The sequence below is a fragment of the Seriola aureovittata genome, chromosome 5, assembly GCF_021018895.1.
Source record: "Seriola aureovittata isolate HTS-2021-v1 ecotype China chromosome 5, ASM2101889v1, whole genome shotgun sequence".
NCBI lineage: Eukaryota > Metazoa > Chordata > Actinopteri > Carangiformes > Carangidae > Seriola > Seriola aureovittata.
In genome coordinates, this window is record NC_079368.1 from 16,392,315 (window position 1) to 16,414,147 (window position 21,833).

Consider the following 21,833-nt stretch of genomic DNA (forward strand, 5'->3'; position numbering starts at 1 on the left):
AGATAGATGGTCTGCTTTGCCAACACTCATCTCTCATTCTGTCTCTCAACTCTCTCCCTCACTCTGTCTGTGACAATGTCTGTTAATATGTTTTCTCCCACCTGCTTTCTGTTTCTCCTGCCCACTGTCACTTGACTATAGTCTTTTTTTTTTGTAATTCCTCTATCCTTCCACCTCTTTGTCTTCCTCTTCCCTCTCTCATCTGTGCTCCTCCTCTCTCTCTCTCCCTGCTTTAATGTCCTCCTTCCCTCCTTTCTTGTGTATTTCTCTCCCGGTTTATTTAGTGCTGACTGGACTGACCGGGCTCTTGAGAACTGGCTTGGCATGTTTTATTGTGTGTGTGTGTGTGTGAGGCTTTGTTAATATGTCTGTGCGAGCATACGTGCATGTGTGAGTGCTTGATAATGGAAACAAGCGTGCCAATTACAGTGATGGGTCTCTAGATGCCAGTCAGAGCCAATAATGATGAGTGTGGCACATCTGGTAGTGGTGTATGCTTGTGTGTGTATCAGAGTGTGTGTGTGTGTGTGTGCTGGTGGAGAGGGCAGGGGGCGTGTATAGGAGGGTGTTATGATTGGGAGAGACAGTGGGGCAGTGTTTAAGCTGGATTTATGCTTCTCTGAAGATACATGGAAACGTTTCTGTGAACCTACACATACGCAGACGGATGTTATGGGTAACCGTAGTTCTTGCAGAAGGTCATTAAGTATCACACTAAGCTGCACGTCAAGCAAGCACATTGGTTGGAAGTGGTGTTTGAAAATTCACTGTCATACACTGGTACTTTGATTTAAAAAGAGACCAGGTCATTTGTTGTCCCTATGATGTCTGTTTCTCTATTACACTATCTGCTTGTAGCAAATAAAGATTTTTATGGTTAAGTTTAGGCATTCAAAGCACAGCCAATATTTGGGGAAGATTGCTCTTGGTTAATTATTGAAAAAGTCAAATATCAACTAATCAAAGCACTTTGTTGCCTAAAATTACAGCAAGCAATTTCCCCTGAACACATTTCTATCAACACCAAGTAGTTCATCAAGGAAAATTCTCAGAGACAAGGTTGCACAGGTAGATGTTAAATTACAAGTCAGATGCAGTCTTTTTATTTTTAGTTGTATGAATCAGCATTTGCTTTTCAGGCTAATTCCTCAGGATGATTCAGAGAAAGATTTGCGCTTTTAATTCATAACATTAAAAATAACACTGATAGCATCGGAGCTATGAATGTTCAGCTTCGCCTACTTTACTTAAAAAAAAATAAAAATAAACTTGCACTACAAAGGCCCTGTGATCATTTGATACAAAGAGAACGTCACTCGCTCTAACTCTCTGTCCTTGCCTGTCTTGATTGTCCCTTCACTGTCTCTGTCCTCTGATGTCCAACACCTCGCTCTGGAGTCAAGTAACAAAGCTTGCGGGAGCAGGTGATGGTGGGGGGGGGGATTATTTAAACACGGACGGCCACATGACGAGCAGTCAGTCCCCGCCCACACAAAGGTAGAGTAATCACTATGAGAGCTCTTTAACCCACTCAACCGTGGTCTTGGATCCAGATAATATAGCTAATCAAGGGGATAATCCTCAGTGACGAACATATTAACACTTCAGTGATTCACAGACACACAAAGACTAGCACACACACACACACACACAAATATATGCAGTACAGCTTGATTTCCCCGTATTTTTTTGATTGCAGAGTCAGATTTTGTCGTAGCTAGTCTGGTTTGTGTTTCGTCACATTCTTATTGTGTATCTGTGTGTTTGCGCCTGCTGCTACTTTGAAAAATTAATGCTGTGATTCAGTGGCAGATTCCATCCATAGAGCCTGTATCTCTGCGCCGTTATCGACTCCCATATGAGACTCTTTGTAGTGGCTCTACAAAGCATGTCATATTTTAGCATTTGTCACAGATATTTCTTTGCTTTGTTATCTCACTTCTTGCTCTGTGGTCTGCCATTTGTTTTGCTTTTGCAAGATTTATACTGCGTTTCTCTTTGTGACACAGTGTGACTGTTTATGATGTTCCCGCTCTCAGTAGCAGATATACGGCAAAGGTTTGCGTTTCAAAACATTTTGTGCTGTTCTCCCGTGCAACAAAAGGGAGTATATATCTCTATATCTTGGCCTACTTTTATCTTGCACAGCATGTGACCAAGCCTTTGTTCCACTGCCAAAGTAAGATGCATATCTCAATACATTACACTTTTCTCCTGCCTTGATATTGCACAGCATGAGATGGGACATTTGTCCTTAGGTTGTGACAAAGAGAACATATGGAAGTATTCACATATTTTGAATTTATCACTCCTCACTACATATATGCTTACACACACACACACACAGGCACATTGCAATATCCAGACACTACAAGAGAGCCCCTTATCAAGAACTGAGGAAATACAAATCTGCTTTTATCTAGTATTCAGGGGCACAAGGTTTGAAATATACCTGTAGCCAAATTAATGTCTCCGTCATTGTGTCTAGCAGAAAGAAAACATGAACAAAGTGAGTGTGTAATGGATCAGACACAGCCCTTATCTCTTTGAAAAGAAAACCATTTGATTTCTTTGTCTAAAGAAAAAAAAACAATGGACTCTTCTTGAACCTTTTAAAAAAGCCTGTTACAGTTGAAATAGAGGGCAAGGCAACATCTCATGTTTGTGCACATGCAAGTGTGTGTGTGTGTTTATGTGTGTGTATGTGAGTGATGGAGAGAGAGAGAGAGAGAGATCCTTAAATGCAACCACTGGAAGTATCTTCACACAGGCATGTATAACAACATTATTTCATATCCACACCATGCCAATAAACCAATCGGTTATGGGGGTTGTTTTCTGTGTGTGTGTGTGTGTGTGTGTGTGTGTGTGTGTGTGTGTGTGTGTGTGTGTGTGTGTGTGTGTGTGTGTGTGTGTGTGTGTGTGTGTGTGTGTGTGCATGTGTGTGTGTCTGTGCACGTGCAAGTGTGTGTGTGTGTGTGTGTGTGTCTAGTGGTGTGTGGGTAATGACAGTGAAACAGGTGATGTGGGGGCAAGAGTTAAAATAACAAATACACATTCTCCCCTGGGGTTGGCTTGATCCAATCATCCACCCTCTGCCATTCACATGCACACAGACACACACACACAGTTACACACTAACACCAGCTGTGGCTAATGATGCGGTGGCAGTGGTAGTATAGCCACCACATGTGGTCTCTTTGTCTGAGCCCAGTAGAGCACACATCAGTCTCACATGCTTCACCCTTCAGACATCATCAAAGTCTGCAGCTATTTTCAGCGCGTCATCGCACAAGAGCTCACAACTAATATTTATAAGCTGCTGGAAAATGTCTGTATTCATGAACTGACTGCTTAAAAAACTGATTACATAAACACATAATACCCTCAATGTAAGCCACTTTTCATAAAACACCAATTGCTGTCAGTTGGACTTTTGATTTATTGTTTGGATGACATAACAATCATTTGTTAAATTGTTGATGTGACAAAAGTTGAATTACACTGACAGGATGTGTCATTAGACAAAAAGACATTTGGTCTGATTCCAGTGGCAAATAACAAATATTTGCTTTTTTATAATGTATGCTGCTTGTTTTAGCAGCAGCAGTAGAAATTGTCAGAGTAAGCAAGTTATAATGCACAAGGTCCCCCAGGTTAATTGGAAATGGAATTCAAATTACTTTTCAAAGGAAGGTAGACATGCTTGTCCTCATTGCTGTTGTGGACTGACAGAAAGTAAATAGTGTTTGGAGGAAGGAAAAAACTAAGATGGAAAGTAAATGGTTGAATATTAAGCATTGAATTTAGGACAAAACGATTAGGATACTGAAGAGATTATAAGAGAATTGACGATGGATGGACAGAACTGTGGATTAGTGGACGAATAGTGTTGATACACATTTTTGTTTATGATATTTAATGATCCAAGTATTGTGGTGTTCAATTGCGATTTCAGAAACAATGTGCATCTATATATTGCACAAATTCTCTTTGTGTTATTTTTTCTCTTATTTGTCTTAATTCAGTTCAATTGTTTTGTGTGTGTGTGTGTGTGTGTGTGTGTGTGCGCGCTATACAGCGTTTGTTAACTGAGGTTTAGCTAAATCTTTCGGCCTGTGCTCGCATGATTGTGTTTACACACAGAATGTGTGTGTGTGTGTGTGTGTGTGTGTGTGTGTGTGTGTGTGTGTGTGTTGTGTGTGTGTGTGTGAGATTATTGTGAGAGAAGCTCAGTTTCAAAGAATCAAAGTAAACAGCTACTAGTCTGTTCCTCTCTCTTGAAACACTATGAAACACTTTTTCTTTTTTTCTTAATTTCTGCTCTGTCCATCACTTCTGAAGTTTTATAGCAAGCTTTCAACACATACTCTCTCTCTAATCTTTCTAACTTTCAACTGCATTTGAAACACTGAAACAATATATGTTCACATGCACATCCGTTCTAAAATACACTGAAATGCGAAATGAAGTGAAATGCAAAGGCAGTTGAGTTGAACTGAATATATTTGTCTTGTAACGCGATGTTCTAAAGTAAGTTATAAATCATAAAGCAATAAAATACCACGTAAAATTTTTTTTTTTCGGACTGCAATTGAAGGGGCGTTGATATCATTTCTAATTACTGTTGCAAGATGTAAGTTTGTTTTGGGCTAATAAAGCGAACAATCACCATAATGCACTGCCACAATGAGTGCTGCTGGTTGAAGCTCCTGTGTACAGTTATACAAGTGAATTGACTCATCTCTTACTCATTTTACGAAGACTTTATGATCATCAGGGTGATTTGAAACTAAAAAATGTTTTTCTTAAGAGAAACATTACCCTACTTTTTTTTTCAAATCTGGTTCATGTTGTTATTTCAGCTCTGTTTTTCAGTAAAGGCTTTCTCATTTTTCTCTCTTCTCTCTATTTCTCTAGCTTGAACATGAATAAATAGAGACCAACGTTGTTTTCTTTCACAGCATAACACACATTACATTTGCTTTTGTTTGTGAGAAAGCGCCCTACACTATTTTCTAAGTCTAAAGTACAAGGATAAACTCCTTGCCTGACCATTTGTGCTGTATATGTTCTATGTTTTTGTTTGTTTGTTTGTCATTGCTTTTTTTTTTCTTCAGTATGACCTTTACTTTGTAATAGAAACTGAAAGGTCACACAGCATCTCACTTAAGATTGAAAATTCAGAGCTACAGTGAGCCCCATGACTAAGATGCACCGCAGAATCTCTATAGATCAGAAAGAGCGGCAGGTAGAATAATTGCAAGAGAAGAACGACAACCGAGCTTTAGCAGGCAGTAAACTGAAGAATAACACCGTATTTGCTCTTTTCTGCATCTGAGATTTCCATTTCCTAATGCGAAGGGAGGAGGAAATTAAACAAAGTGAATTAAACAACGCGGCTCAGACATTTATGTGCCTGCCATAAAGCTTGGACAGGCTGAATTTATGAGGGTTTGGACCAGTAAATACAGCACTCAGGAAATGTGATTAGGCTCATAAATTGGGCAGTTTCCAGCTGTCCTACCCTTCACCCAAAGTATCTTGCGAAAGCATATGTTTGGGATATTTTCCTTTTCTACACTGCCACCCCTCCATTCTGCGAAGGGTCCACTGTAGACGAGGGTCTTTAAAATTACAACTGTGTGATTTCTGTGAGTTGTTGCATAAACATTTTCCTGAAGCTTAGAGTACTGTTATTATTATTACATCCTACCCCATAAAGTACATTTATTTGCTTGTAAATTTGCAATCGGTAATCTCAATGATTTATTACATGAGAATATTTTTGACAATAAATTATTGGATACTTACATGTGACATTTCCTCAAAGCTTTTCTGTGGGGAACTATTGAAAAACAAGATTACTACAACATCTAACATCCTTACATCCCATCTTTATTTATCTAGAAAGGTTGAAAAACAAGATTATACCAAAACTTCATTCCTTCTCTTTGCTTCTTTTACTCTCTCTCTCTGTCCAACTTTAAACTTTTTTATCTTTTTTTTTGTCAGCAATTGCTCTCCGGCTGGATCAGCTGTGAAAACAAGATTATAATGTGAACGTGTCCCTGCTGGCACACAGCTGGCCACCATTGTCGTTAGACATTGATATTTGGTTGAATATAGGTTGCGATGTCGGGTACCAAATTTCAATGTCAGGACAACATTTAATGTCAGCATTAATTTGACGTAGAGTACTGACCACAGCTGACATTGATGTTTTGTTGGTTTTAAGTTGTGTTGTCAAGTCACAACAACAAAATTCAACATCTTCCACATCTAATTCCAACACCATCTTGACATATAAAATACAGACATTCTAGTTGATTAGAAAAGTCCAACATCTGCTAAACATCACAAGATTTCATTCCCAACCACAATTGAATGTCTATCCAACGTTGGAGTCGAAAGAGTCCAACATCTTTCTGGCGTTCCATTGACGTCCCAGCGCCTGCTGGGATAATTTTCCCTCAGCAGTTGATGAATAGTTGTTTATGTGGTTTAATTTGTTTTTGGATTCATGGCAGGAACATACCTTTGCTCTCGAAAATCCGATAAGACATGTAGCTCCATAGTGTCATTACACAATTTACTGTTATCATTTCTCTTTAGCTAAATTTGTAATTTCTCTCTATATATCTGAGGTGCAGAGAAACCTTTACACTGACCTTGTTTTCCCTTCTCTTTGTCTTCCAGGTGGAGTGGTTGAAGAACGAGGAGATAATTGACCCAGCGGAGGACAGGAACTTTTATATCACCATCGACCACAACCTGATCATCAAACAGGCGCGTCTGTCTGACACAGCCAACTACACATGTGTGGCTAAGAATATAGTGGCCAAAAGACGAAGCACCACGGCAACTGTTATTGTTTATGGTAAGTTTATGTGCTCGCGTCTGTGTGTGAACGAGACAGTGCATAGCTAAATATCTCGTCACTACCAGCGTCACTTATTCATTTTAAGTGTATGTGACATATTTTGTGTCTAGTTTCAAATCTTACTGATCTGACACCTTTTTTAAATGCTAGCTGCAGCTACCCAACAATGTCTCTGATCAGCCAAGCCAGCACCCATCTGCCACATGAAATTAGCTCTACTGCCATGCCAACACACTCTCTTTGTGATTGGCCTGATATTCCCACATCACCCTTAACCTCACCCAATTAAAATCCACCAATCACACCCTCGGTTTTAAATTAGAACACTTGGGCTTCCCAAATGTGTGCGCTTTCATCCAAGAGTCCCACCACCAAATGAGTTGTGCAGCATATGGCATGGTAACAGCTGTGAAAAACAACAACAAAAAATAACTTTGAAGAGTGCCTTTCTGAATGGTGTTAGTTTGTTTTGCAGGCAAAGCTTCTCTTGTGCTGTTTTTGCCAAAAACTATGAAGAAAAAGCTTGTTGAGAGGAGGAAAATGCCTCATATGTCTCGCTTTCTCTTTTTTTTTTCCATTTTACCAAATGCCACCCTGACATGAGAGGATAGGAAACATTTTGAGGAGAAACAATGTATAGGAAAACACACACAAAGTACACACAAACAGTGTTCATCTCAAATATACAACTGGCTCTATTCACTAGGAGGAGTGTTTCAATCAAAAATAACTGTGCATGTGTGCGTGTTCTATACAGACGGCGAGAGATGGAGTGGTTTGACACTGATGTATCCTTACAGAAATAGATTGTTCAATCTGTGGTTCAATCTTCTCGGCTCCACAAGGGCCCGGCTGACACTGTTGACAAGGTGAAATAGTAGCGGAAAAAACAAAGGAACATGAGGGGAAAAAATGGAGCAGCCATAGATGGAATGGAGACAGGTGAGGAGAAAGGAGAGGCACAGTGGGAGTAGGCGGGTGAGTGAAGAAGAAAAGAAGAAGGGTGGCAAAAAGTAACTGTACCTGATTTTACTGGGATTTTCTCGATGATGACTCATTTCTAATTGGGAAAGGAGAGTGGGCATTGTCCACCCGGCTGACACAGAGCTGTCGAGAAGCAGCGGAGGAATTTCAACCCACTACACCTCTGCGGATGTCAACTCTCTCTCTCTGGGTGTCCTTGTGACTCATTCTAACGTTGTACCTGATTTCTCTCTCCGTCTCATCTGCTCCCATCTTTGTCTGCAGCCTGCCGCCATATTTTCAATAATACAAAATGATAAAATCATAGACAAGTTTAAATGTGACAGAATGCAGGGAAGAGAAAAAAGGCAAAGAAAGACGTGAGAGGCAAACAGACATGGCTCGTACAACAGTTGCAGCAGGCTATGTGTGTTTGTGCGTACGTGCATGCGTGTGCGCGTGGTTTTTGGTGTGCAGGAAAATCCAGCTGTTCTCACTAAACTTCAACAACCAAGCCTCCTGGCATCTGTAAAACACATACTGACTCCATCAAGACAAATGGTTCAGTTAAATCAAACAGCACATTAAAATCAGAGATTTCCCCACTGACGATGACGCCTCTGTGATACAAAAAGACTGAAGAAGATGCACCTTCTGCCATTTAAGTGCTTCATCACTGACCTATTTTGTATAAACATTACAAAACTGAGGCTTTATTAGTATGTCTGCTACAGATTGTTGTTCAGTTGAGTTAAAAACACTTCAGTGCTCCCTCAAGGGGCCCTTTGCTGCAAGGACATTTGCATACACAAATACCCATGGACAAAAAATTCACTCGCATAAAGAAGAAATATAGAAACATCATTCAACACCTCAAAGGCCCCATTATGTCAAAAAGTGTCAAAGTGCATCTATCAGTTTAAATTGACCATTTCTACCGCTGCTGTTTACAAGTACAGTATAATGAGCACAGCCATAAAACCAAAATTCCCTGTGTTTGTTTTACATGCAGGCAATCTAAAATTCACTCCTGATGGACTCAGCTTAAATTGGTGACTGAGGAGATGTGTGGGGGTTTTAATGATTGTTTCTGCCTTTTTGTTCAGTATTAAGCTGTGCAAGGGATCTTTGTGTTTTGCCAGTAGTTTTAGAGTGTTAGTTTGGAGTTAACACCTTGCAATATGTTTTTGGATGGATATAAACTAGCAAATAAATAAAAAAAAATATGAAATGTTTAAAAAAACTACTTACAGTAAAAGAGGGGTAAATGTCAGTTGTTCTTTTGTTTAAATGGCTGATTAACCTTTTACCTCCTAACATAAATAACACCTATCTCATATACACACGACTGAGTACGCAACTGAAACCTTTGGAGATGTGGTGTCTCCAAGATGGTGGGTGTTAAGAGTTATTCATGCACGGAAGGGTCAATGTACTGACTGATCTCTGTTGCCGCAGTGAATGGTGGTTGGTCGACATGGACGGAGTGGTCGGTGTGTAACAGCCGATGTGGTCGAGGCTTCCAGAAACGAACCAGAAGCTGCACTAATCCCGCCCCTCTCAATGGAGGACTGCCCTGTGATGGACAAGCCATCCAAAAACTGTCCTGCACCACACTTTGTACCGGTAATTCTATTCTTTTCTATTGTAATTGAATTAAGTCCAGAGAAATCTAGTTTATGCGGCCTTGGTGCAGTGCTTTTGGTATATGCTAATTAATGACATTATCCTTGGCCTCATCACTTTTCTTTCACGTCTATTCTTGTGTTTCTCATTCCCTCGGCTCCTTCCATCCTCACCCTCTAGTGGATGGTGTGTGGACAGAGTGGAGTAAGTGGTCGGCCTGTGGGACAGAGTGTACCCAGTGGAGGAGGAGGGAGTGCAACAACCCAGCTCCTAAAAACGGAGGAAAGGACTGCGAGGGGCTCGTACTCCAGTCTCAGAACTGTACCGACGGACTCTGTATGCAAAGTGAGTTGACAATAACGTTCCTCTCGGAGCTTCAGCATTGATAGAGCTCTTCTAGATGAATTGAAGTTGTGTCATATATCATATCTAACTGTGAAAAATGAGTATGCCAGTTTGAACAAATACCTCACAGTTTCAGCTTCAGATGACATTTGACCTGAAAGTTAACTGAGCTCAGGTTAGGCAGACCATTGGGGTGGTGTCGCATGGTCCAAATTTTAGCCAAAGCATGAGAACCGTATTGAGTGAAATGTCACCTAATAGTTGAATGGGTCAATTTAAACCACTGATAATCCACACCGAGACATCCACAACTCAGTATTTTTATTTTTTAAAATGTAATTAACCCTTCAAAGAGACATCTTAAAGTCTAGAAACTGCAATCTGTAATTTCTTTAAACATATCATTCTTGAAGATGTTAGAATATCAGACTTGATTTATAGACACATTTGCTTTGCCTTCTTTTTCATCTTTCCTTGCTTGTGTCTGCATTTACTTACCTGTGTTGCAGCAAAGTTAGGCAGTTTTCTTCTCTCTGGGCGCCGTCCTTGTTCCTCTTCCCTCTGATCCTCCCCTTCCCATCATCCCCCCTCATCTCACTCTCCTCTCCTCCTGCAAACCCTGCTCTTTGCATCCAATCTCCCATCCTCATTGCTATCTGTTTTTCTTGGCTCTCCCCCTCAGTCCCTCTTGTTTTATGCATTTTTCCAGGAACCTACCTGCACCTCTTTCTCCTTTTTTATAGTGATTTTCTCTTGTTCTGCCTTACACATGCACTTCATTCCGTTATGTACGCTGTGGATGATTGGATGGTTTCTGAATGCTTCATGGTCAATCTGACTTTTCCCTCTTTCTTGTCCATTTCTAAAGTTAAAAAAACCCTGTTTTATAAGGAAACTAATAATAAATAATTATGTGAAACAATCATCCAACCACCACCACCACCAGAATTTCTGACACCAGAAAAAAAACAAGTGTGGTAAATTTTCAAACCGCATGGAAAATGTGGCCTGAGTCATAATGGCACAAGTATAGCAGCAGCAGTTTTTCCAAGGTGGAGGCAATTATATTTGTTGACTTGTAAGAATAGAGCTTGTTACTCCCTTTGCTCAGAGTAATTGGCGGACAAGCATCTGACGAGAAGAGAGAGAAAGAGAGAGAGAGCGAGAGAGGCCTTTCACAATGAAGAGGACAGAAATGTGAAAAAAAAGAAAGAAAGAAAAGACAAAGAAAACAGTCCTTCTTGAAACAAGTGCACATACACTCGTGCTTATAATTATGCCATCGATTCTCATTAGTCTTTTCTTTCACACAACATGGCGACCAAAGAGGATCATCTGTTTGTCCTAATAAAAAATGAATTCTATAAGGAGCATTCTTTGGAGTTGAAGTTGAAATTGACCCGGACTTGATGCACTCATTGGAAAATAATTGCACTTAGAAAAAAAAAATCTTTTTGCAACTTAACATGCTTTAAAAAGTACGGCTGTGTTTAACCTTCCATCTGCTGAGACACTCCTGCAGTCCCTCATAGTCATGTATAAAGACATTTTTGGGCTGCTGCCACCATATTTATGTAAATTTTATTTTGACCTTTATTGTGCCAGGATGGTCTCTTGAGATTGTTTTTCCATAGATTCCTGGTGGAAATTGCAAATAAATTCAACCAAAGCGTGTGAATAGTTACATATATGTCCCTTCGATCCCAGAACATGCTGTCATGCATTCACCAAATTGATAAAACAGCTTTTATGAGGTTCTATATGATGCCCTCAATACTTGGATTCAGTTGCAAAAATACTTGTTTTTTAGGGTGTGAGCTTTGATGTGACAGTTATTGGTGATCTTAAAGATTTTTGTGATCATGTGATTTGTAGGTTGTGTTGTCTGTGTTTTATTGTCGCTAATTGTGGCTTGGGCTCTCATTATTTAATAATATAAAAAGTAAATAAATTAGTCACAAGCACTCCGTCATGAGTTCTGTTCATAGAGAATATACTTTATCAGTGAGTACAAAGCCTAACGCTGAGTGAGCCGTTACTTGTGTGAGGGACTTACCTCTGCAGCCAGGGGGGAGTGGGTACTAGTGATGATTTAATAGATGGTCCTCATCATGAGCTATGGAATAATATTATATAATCCCTCAAAAAGCCTTTCCCGTAGGTTCGTTATTGACAGAATTTACTGTATATGCAGAGCGCTGCCCACTCCCCACACGATGTATTATATACCGTGTCTCTGATCCATCAGGAGGATTCCCTCAGGCCTGTGAGGTACGACCTCAGAATCTGGGATGAAATCTAGAGACTATAGAGACGTATAGATTTAGGCTCATTTCCCCTGATTGATTTTCTGTCTTTTAAATGACTCCACAGACATGGTTTTATGTCAGCACTAATGTTTCAACTGTTTCCTGTAGCATTAGCAGGAATCCATGGACTGTGTGTGTCTGTGTGTTGCTGTGTGTGGTCGTCAGAGGGGCTTTCTGCATGCAGAGCATTTTATAGGTAGAGTATATCTGAAAGGCTTGAAATGACTCCTGTATTATTCTTCTATTTGGTGTATGAATGATGGCTCTTTTACAGTCTGGTCTTTACACAGACAGAAAATGGGTCTTTGGTTGTGGTACCCAGATTGGGCCGTGACACTGACATTTTGAAGTTGTTTGCCATCAGTGACACCCTAAACTATTTCCTCGTTTAGCGTAGAGAACAGGAACAGAAAACTCCAGCTTTGGATACTTGTTTCTTCTGTTTAAGTCCATTATGTTTTTAGGCTCTGCTTAACAAGAGTAAGTAAACAAAATTTTAAAAATGTATGGCAGTGGCTAGATGCTGGCAGTGGTAACTTAGGATTTCAGGCTTGTGAATGAACTGATAATGCACTGTCAACATAGAGGGGGAGTTAATGTTTTAGATGGTGCTCTGTAATTGACTTTGTGCTCAAAAAGCACTTCACTCTACTCTCTCTCTTTTATTCTTTCTCATTCTCTCTCCACCAACACCCCCCCCATCTCCTCCACAGTCTCTTGCTGCCTTTTTTTCTAAAGTTGTCCTGTTAAATCCTGAGAGGTAGAAATCCATTCGACCTCATGTCTGCCCTGCATGGAGTGCCTCCTCTCTTTTTGTGTTTATGTGTTTATCTGCGAGTTATATCAGTGTGAGCCAGTATGTGTGTCCATGTGTGTGTCTGTTTGTGGCAGAAGTTGTAGGTCTTTCAGGGTTTTTTTTTTTTTTCTTCTTTTAGAGTTGTTAGTGTTTTATATGTTTTGGCCTGTTGACATTTTTCTGACACATCGATCAAGATACTTGGAACAGATTCAGTCAGAGCTCCACTGTGTGTCATCCTTGAGAACATGACATTTCACTCTCTACCTACTCTTTGTGTGTGTGTGTGTGTGTGTGTGTGTGTGTGTGTGTGTGTGTGTGTGTGTGTGTGTGTGTGTGTGTGTGTGTGTGTGTGTGTGTGTGTGTGTGTGTGTGTGTGCATGTGCTTTTGTGTGTGTGTGTGTGTGTGTGTTGCATGCGTACATACATAACATTGCTGCTAGAGCAAAAAATAAATGAATCTTGTGTGGTCTCTAAAATAACAGTAATCATTAGAGATACTGGTTGTTATGTAACTTTAGGGTTTGTTGTATCATACAAAACGATTAGCAGTATCAGCAGGTACAACAGAGCATCAGACAAGCCATCTGCCCATTGAAAGCTCTGTTCTTCCGCTTTTTGTTTCTTCTTATTGCAGACTCTAATCGCCTTTGACGTATTATTTCCTGCGCTGTGTTCGCTGTGTTCTGCTTCTCACACATTCTGTCCTAATGTACTGCTCTATCTTTTCTTCCCATAATGCTTATGTTGGCTCTTACTAAATACTTTTACACTTCATTTTACTGCAATCATGTTTTCATATCTATTTGAACAATTGTGTTTTTATTAGAACGAGACAAATCTTTATTATGGCATGCCGCTTACTATCATCACTGAGTCAGACATTAATCAGCATGACATTCGTTAGATGCTATCATGTAAATGCAGTCATTTTTTCGAGTCATTTAATACAAAAGGGAAAAAATCTGATGAAACGGTGCAGCAACATGCTAAGTCACTAAATTACAGTAGAACTTCCTAAGAAATCCCCGAGAGCAATGTAGCCGAGCCCACCTGCAGCACCAAAATCATGTGTGCTGTTTGTTTTTATTTGCACATCACCCCACTTAACCTTGTCAGTGCTTCTCCTTCTTTGCTGTGCCTTCTGCGGTCAGCTGGTCCGGCAAGAAGCTTTTAAGCGCACCATGTTGCCGTGTTGCCTTTATTAATTATACACCACCACTTCAATTATACATTATACATCAGCAGTTTATCTGTGTCATAGACCTCCTGTCTGGCCTGCCTAAGTGGACCACTCAACATGACACAGCGGAAACGGCCTCACAGGCGTCACAGTTTCTATAATTATCTTTTTTTTTCTTTTTTTTTTCTAATTGTTTTTCAGTTTTCAGTTTTTCTTTCAAACATCATTTGTTATTGATTTGTGGACTAAGACAACTATAGTTAATGTACAGCAGACACAAAGAAAGAAACAGTCATATACAGGCCGTGCATTTTTTGTGTTTGTGTCGTGTTATGTTTGTCCCATTTTATTTGACTTTTTTTGTTTTGTTCCTCTCCTTTCCTCCATCCATTCCATCGTCCCCTTCTTTTCCTGTCCCAAGCTTCATTGTTTCAGAAGTCATCTGAGTCCAAAGAAAAGACTGATTTGGGAATCCCATGTAAGTTGATGTTTTTTGTTGTATCTCCATCCATGTTCCTTTTGTCTTCCTCACCTTAGTGTTTCTTTCTTTGATTGAGCGTTGACCTTTGGCTCATTCTTTGCCTTTCATTGTTACATGTCATTTTGAGAGAGAGCACTTTGCTCTTGTCTTATGATCTGTTCCCTTGATGTCCAATCTTTTTGCTGTGCTGATGAAACAAATGTCTTCAAACAGCGGCTTCACTCGTTTTTCATTCTGCTCACCGACAACGGAAGTCTTGGTAGATTAGTCCTTTACACCTGTGCTTGTTTGATGGGAGTAAGAGTTTGCACGACCTGTATACTCGCACTAAATTATTTAAGGTGAATGTTTCTATGAATTTAGATATGTCTGGCTGTATCTGTGTATTTCCTTTTCCTTTCTCTATAATAATGTTATGTATAGTTGACTCTCCAAGCCATTTTACTACAATTTTCTTTGACTTAAACTGTGGAAAACAGAAAAAAATGAATGCCACTTAGAATTGGTAAGACATGACATCATACAGAAAAGGAAATATCATAAACTAAACTGCAGGTTTTGCCCAGAAGCATAATAAACCTTCTGTTATACATTTCTATTTTATTATTGTTTTTTATGTATCTTTATATTGTACATCTTGTACAGGATGTCTACTAAAACAGTCAGTTTTCCATAATTTAAACTGTGTCAGTGCCAGATCCATGAGTGATGTCTTGAAAATGAATGCACCGTGGTGGTGACAGATTCCTTTTAATTAACTTGATTCTCTCTTTCTTCCTGTCTGATAGCAGTGAATCGATTCAGCACCAGTTCATTTGATTCACAGTTTGTGAGTTTGTTGCAGTTGTGGTCATTTTGGAGAGTAGCCAGTTGGCTTTGAATCGCTGCCCAAACAGGCAATTTGCCTTAGTTCTGAACACTTGCTTTGTGTTTACAAGCGTACTGGTTAACTACGAACTCGGTACGGAGTACGGTGCAACCATGGACACTGACTGAAATTTCTAATCAGTGTTACTGATTTGACCTATTCTCTTTGAAGTCTCCTTCAAATGAATGATTAATTTATCAGACTGGCCCATCACTAATGCTTCATTCGAGAAAGTAAAAAATGATTTACAGAAAGGCACAAGATCACCTGACAAGGGCAGCACCACTTTGAAAGGTATGAGAGCCTCTGAATGAGCAAAAGAGTGAGAAATGATAATAAGGTGTTAAATATATTCAGCTGTTCTTGCTATCCTGCTCTCTTCTCCCTCTCTTTCTTTCCTTTCCATCTCTCGCTGGTACCCGTTGGTTCCTCAAAGTGACATAATGAAGGAGATTTACTATAAACTGTGAGGCAGACAGAATTTGAGAGGTGCAAGAGGGAAAGGACCTTTGCCACTTATTATTACCGTGCCTCCTTACTTCTCTCATTGCAGGAGCTCTCGTTTTATCTTCAAAGCAATCTGTGAGCGTCTGTGATGTGTTCTAATGACTCTCGTTTAGGGCCTGCTGAAGCAGTTTCATCATCCCGGAGTGTTTTGTGAGATGACTGGTCCCAGACAGATACAGATACAGAGGGAGCTAGAGAGGAGATAGAAGCAGTCATAGCTCATTTAACAGATTGTCACTCTGGTTTTAATATTCAAAAATACAGTCGGTAACATGAGCGTTGGGAGGTTGCATGAGTGGCTTAGAGACTCACAAAGCTGATCCTGTTTTCTCAGAGTATGACTACGGATACAGTTTATTTATTTTTTAGATTTAGTCGTAACAGTATAATTTATGAGGCATATTTACCCTGATATTGACACTTGGCCTGATTGGGCCTGTTTATCACTACATTGGCTTGTGACTGAATTTCATGTAGGCTTAATCTTAAATTATACTTTCCGTGTCTGCATAGCTGCAAGTCTCTGTATGACATAAATTAAAGGTGCATAAAACGTGTGTGAAGCTGCCCACCTATAAAAACACCCAGTGCTGTATAAATAGGACTGTGGCGTGCCTGCTGTCCATCTCCTTCTCTGCATTGGAGTATGTTAAGGCCTTAAGTCAGATTACAAATACAATACCAACCTCCCCCATATCTGGTTCGACACCCAATGTTAGCAAAATCAGATTCTGCTTTCTCAGCTGTCAGTTAAGGAAGTAATATGGAAGAGTTTTACTGCTCCATTGCACGACCGTGACCACACTCCATCTGCAGGGAGTTGATATGGTTTTTGATCAATACCAATGGCAAAATAATTATATAGATTTGCTGAGATTTCCAAAACATGGTTCCCATCCCATATTTCCAAGACAGTTTTAAGACAATTCAAGACTACAACCAGGTCTGTGGCTCATTCACACCCACAGCAAAAGTCACTAATGTTTATTACCATTAAGAAACTAATAACAAAACAGTACAATAATTATCACTGTTTTCTTGTGCCATGATTTGTTTGCTCTCTTTTCTGGAAATATGACATAGCTGTTTGTGTCAGTTACAGACCAGCTTAGCTTGAGGGGATGAAAAGGGTGGGAGGAACACAGCTGAGCTATAGATGTGTGTGGAGGGGGACTGCTAGTATTTTATGATTCATATTTGTGGCCAGCAGCCACTGAAAGAGGTCGTAATGTCCCTCTCAGTTACATTGAAAGGCTTGTTTTCAGTCTGTTCATTAAGGAGCTACAGTTGCACTGTATTACACGGCTGTTACACAATGCATGAGATCTGACGGCTTCATATACAGAGTTGTTTGTAGTCATTGAAATACACCTTCTGGCTTTAGTGACTCCATATTTTACTTCTTGGCTCCAACAACCGTCAAGTTTTTTTTCCCTCCCCTCTACAGAGGAGATAAGCATGGACACATTTTCAAATGACTGCTCGCTTTCTCTCTCTCGCTCCCTCTATCTTCCGTTCATCCCTGCCAGTTACTTAGAGCAGATGTGTCTGCCAGGAGTGCAGTATGGGTGGCGTTTGCATGTTGGTGCCAAGAAAGATCAAAAAGGCAGTTGAATGAGTTTCAAGTAGTGATTGTCCACAGCTCTGCTTTGGATGCAGATCACAGAGAAGATAGAGACGAGCTAAGCTGAGTTATCCTTGTTTCCCCCTTCTTTAAATCCTCTCCGTGGCAGATTGGATAGACTTGGAGAGTGACAGAAAGCTCAGCCAATCAATAGACAGCAATCCATGCCGACTGAGGGTGAGCCGGGGCTTCTGTTCTGCTAGCCCGTGTCCGTAATCAACTGCGTGTGCGAGAGAGTGTATGTGTATAATTTCTGCAATTTTCTCAGTCTCAAAGGTTTATGCAGCTACACACACATACAGTCACACACACACACACGCTTACCAACTGTATGTGACCATATTTCTGAAGATTTTTTTTTTGTAGTAAAAAAGTTAAATAAAGTGCCAATTACAATGTCAATTATTATTGAGACACAGTGTGATGCAGCATCAGTCAGTTCACACACACACAAACAGCCACATGTACACTAGCTCACTCACTTGAGTAGACCGTACGCCCCAATCAAACTGAATTTGGCAGGTGCACAGTGAACACTGGCAAAATCATGTCGATTTTGCAACCGAAAACCATTTGGCGTTGATCAAACATGTACTGTAGGCACAACACAAACACAATATTCAATCTCGTTCTAGTAAGGTAACCCTGTTATGCAAAACTATGACAAATTGCAAAGAATTCTTGCCATGAAAAGAAGGAAAGATGGTAGGTTGTCAAAAATGTAACGCATTTTCCACCCTCACACTTGCCAAATGCCAAACACCAAGATTTCTTAAACCGCCATGGATCAAAAATATAATTAAATCTGTCAAAGAATCTCCAAAAGTGTCGGTTTCTTTTCTTCACTGGGGACTGAAGTTCATAACAAGGGTGTTTAAACCAGTAGTACATGCTGACAGCTGACTGCAAATTGTCATAATTGGACCTGATAGATCAATATGATAATTTTCAGCGTCCTGCTCAAGTTCTTTCAAAATGCATGTTTACATATGTACGTGTCAGCTGTTCTTGCATTTTTTCACACCTGTGGGTGTATCGGTGTTTGTGTGGTGTGTCCTGACCTTTAGAGCAGAACATTCTCTACCCTATAGAGAGTTGTTAGGTAGTACTGGCTGGAACATCACAGACAGGATGTTTGAATGCGTGTCTCTCTCCTCCCAGGTGATTTATCATTTATTCAATTCCTTTCTTGTGTGTCCACTGAAAGGCACATATTTTTAATCTAACTCTAATTTATCCGAGCTCGCGGGTGAGTGCCCCGGACATGAAACTGCTTGTCAGCTACAAGGGAGAAAAAGCGCAGGAGATAGTTGACTTGTGGATAAAAGTTAATACGGATGTGTCCATGTGTGCATGTCTGTCCATGCATTCGTTGTGAGTGTCAGTGTTTGCATGAGTGCTCATAAAAATGAACATAGGTGTGTGTCTATCAGTACTTAGTCAGACTGTGCTCCTTCCTCATTCTATCACTGCAGATTTTGTCATTCCGGCTTCACAGAGCGCAGCCTCGGGCCACACTCGGATACACTCAGAGGTCCAAGCACATTATTCATTCATCTGGGCTTGGTCAAAAGTGCACACCCACGTTCAGTTCCTTTTCCAGCCTCCATCTTGTCAGAAAAAGGCAGCCCATGCTGTAACGCTGTCAGACAGTAAAAGAACATCAGAATTAAAGAATAGGTAGTTTTCAACCAAAGCTGTCTTTTGGTTTTCATGTAGAAGCACAATGAAATGAAAGACCAAAGAATAAGACACATACAGAGTTCAGAGGGGGCTTGAGTGCTTGAGAAAAGCTACAGTTTTTTTTTTCTCTTATTCTAAATTCACTGCCATTTTCTAAATTTTCTGTCTTTGAGTGGTATGAGAGAGACTGAGAAATCAATCCCCCAAAGAAATTGTACTTTGAAAAGTCTATTCAAAAAATAATAAGGATTGAATAACTAATTTTACTTCTCAGTAGCATAACCACTAATTTGCCAAGAAATGATTGGTTCAGTAATATGTGCAGCATTGTGGCTGGTCTTTACTCTTTGCAGTACTTTAATTGTTTTATTATTGTACCTCAATAACAGATAAATGACCATGTGTAATGTTGTTGTTGCTACTACTTAAACAACATTTGTAAATAAAGATGCTAAGAAAAAAGAAAAAAAAAGAAAACATTTGGTATCTACCAGTTGTATGTAGGTTACTCAGGCAGGTAGAAGCTCTAATGGGACATGTTGTTTCCTTCATCTACAAATCAAACAGATGGAGACAGAGAGACAGAGGGAGTCGGAGGGAGAGGCGTGAGCTACGGAGGGAGAGAAGGATCTGAGAGAGATGGGATTTAAACTGATAGACAGTCAAGAAAGGATTTTTAAGCCCACTGGTATAAATCACGTTACACGCAGTACACACACAGGCACATATGTTGAGAACTCAGCAGGCCATAGCCTAGTTAACTTATCCCAAAGTGTCCCAAAACACTCAATGGGAAAATGGGATCAGAAAAAGCAAGTTTGGACGTGATATTTTATCTGGCTGCCTGGCATCCGTAATGTTCTGAAGTTAGACCTTCAAGTTAAAGCAGAGACAAGATAAAGATTCCCTTAATAGATGAGGATGATGATGATGATCATAATTAAGATCAGGGAGTTGGTACTTAAGAGGATTATCCAATTCTGTTCCCCCTTGGCAAGTGCAAGGACCTTGATAACAGGGCAACTTTGTGCAGCAGTGTAGTTAGGGCATTAGGGAATTTAAAGCAATCTTTTCAACAGCATCAAAAGGAAAATACAAAACCAGTACGGGTTAAACTTTGAAGATGTAAAGGTGGTGAACTTAGATTAAGTTTGTGTTAAATGTGATGAACAGATATTTGGCAGCAATTTGAGCTACTGTAATGTGTCAAAGAACTTTGTGAGAAGAGCACAAACTCTGAAACGCAGATCAGAGGTTGTAAACATAATTTATATGAATATTTCATTTCCCGTGCCACGATCGGCTTCATGTCGGCATGACATTTTCACACATTCAAAAGTTCAAGTACTGTAGAGCTCAAATCTAGACAATGGGCAGAGGCTAAGACATTACAACTCTTTGGTTTAGGACTGGAACCATGTTTATCATCTTCTGCCAGATTGTAATTTTGTCTGTAAAATAATGAAAAGTGAAAAATACTCCTCTTAATTTCCCTGGGCCAAAGGTCACATATTCATATGTCTTGCTTTCTGTGACCAGCAGTCCAGCACCCAGCTCTCACCACTTCACTGAGGTTCTTCAAGACAATCACAGAATATCTTCACATTTTAGAAGCTGGAACCAGCAAAATATGTGGCATTTTTCAACCACCAAGCATCAAAATAGTTTCTTGTCTAATTAATGAATCAACTAATCCTGTCCAGGATAAGTCATATCATGGTAGAGAAGGAAATTGCTTAGATATTTATTTTTTCTCAAAGTAGAAATCACACTATGCTCCGTATTCATCCATTTCCACCATGTTGATAGTTAATTATTACATATCGTACATTGAATAAGCTTTTTTGTGTTTATTCTACACATATTTGCATCTCAGACATTGGTGATGATAGTGGTTATATCACAAAATACTGTGTCACGAGGGCTTTAGATCACACTATTTCAAAAACCAGAGCCATTTGGTTCATCACGGTCTCAGACTTAATTACGGCGGACATGCTTTGGACATGCCCTCGACATGCTCAGCTCCCCAGAGACACTAGAAGTGGTTCACAGCTCCCTCAAGTGGTAAATGGGTAACTAACACCATCACGAGTGACCTCTCCTCTGTGAATGTGTGTATGTGGGTATCATGCTTCGGCATGTGTGAGCTTGAATGTTTGTGCGCCTCATCAAAGGATTCTCTCATGCATAATCAGGTTCATGCTTTCTGAACTTGTTCTGATGCGACAACAGCAAATCCTTTAGCAAATGACTCGGGCTGTTTGGAGCTAAAAGCCCGTTATCTGCCTCTCAACTTTAAGGGCGGATTAAAAGAAACATTCCTATACTTTTCTTTCGTCTTCCTAATAGCTACAGACAAATCCCCTCCTACTAGCTACAGAGGACATGATTATTCGAGGAATGCTTTAAGTGTGAGACTACTCCAAAAAGTTTCACAGGCGCTTTCATTTTAAATATGTAGGCTTGTTTGTTTTGTTGCTTTGAAGTTCAAGTGCATTGCTGCTGCTTTTTCCCCCGTTTTCCTCTGCTCTGCTGTTATCACCTTCCTCCTCTTTCTTTCCT

General features: G+C 40.0%; 1 protein-coding gene across 3 annotated transcripts in view; it reads left to right on the forward strand.

Annotated features, from left to right (window-relative positions):
• The window catches only part of unc5ca (unc-5 netrin receptor Ca), a 205,299-nt gene that overhangs the window by 156,174 nt on the left and 27,292 nt on the right, over window positions 1-21,833 (forward strand). For 2 of the 3 annotated variants that reach the window (XM_056377039.1, XM_056377038.1), the window contains 4 exons: window positions 6,700-6,880; window positions 9,305-9,472; window positions 9,653-9,817; window positions 14,527-14,583. In XM_056377039.1, coding sequence (XP_056233014.1) covers window positions 6,700-6,880; window positions 9,305-9,472; window positions 9,653-9,817; window positions 14,527-14,583 — 571 coding nt within the window. The remainder of the gene's footprint in view (window positions 1-6,699; window positions 6,881-9,304; window positions 9,473-9,652; window positions 9,818-14,526; window positions 14,584-21,833) is intronic. The other variant, XM_056377040.1, reaches the window with a different exon arrangement.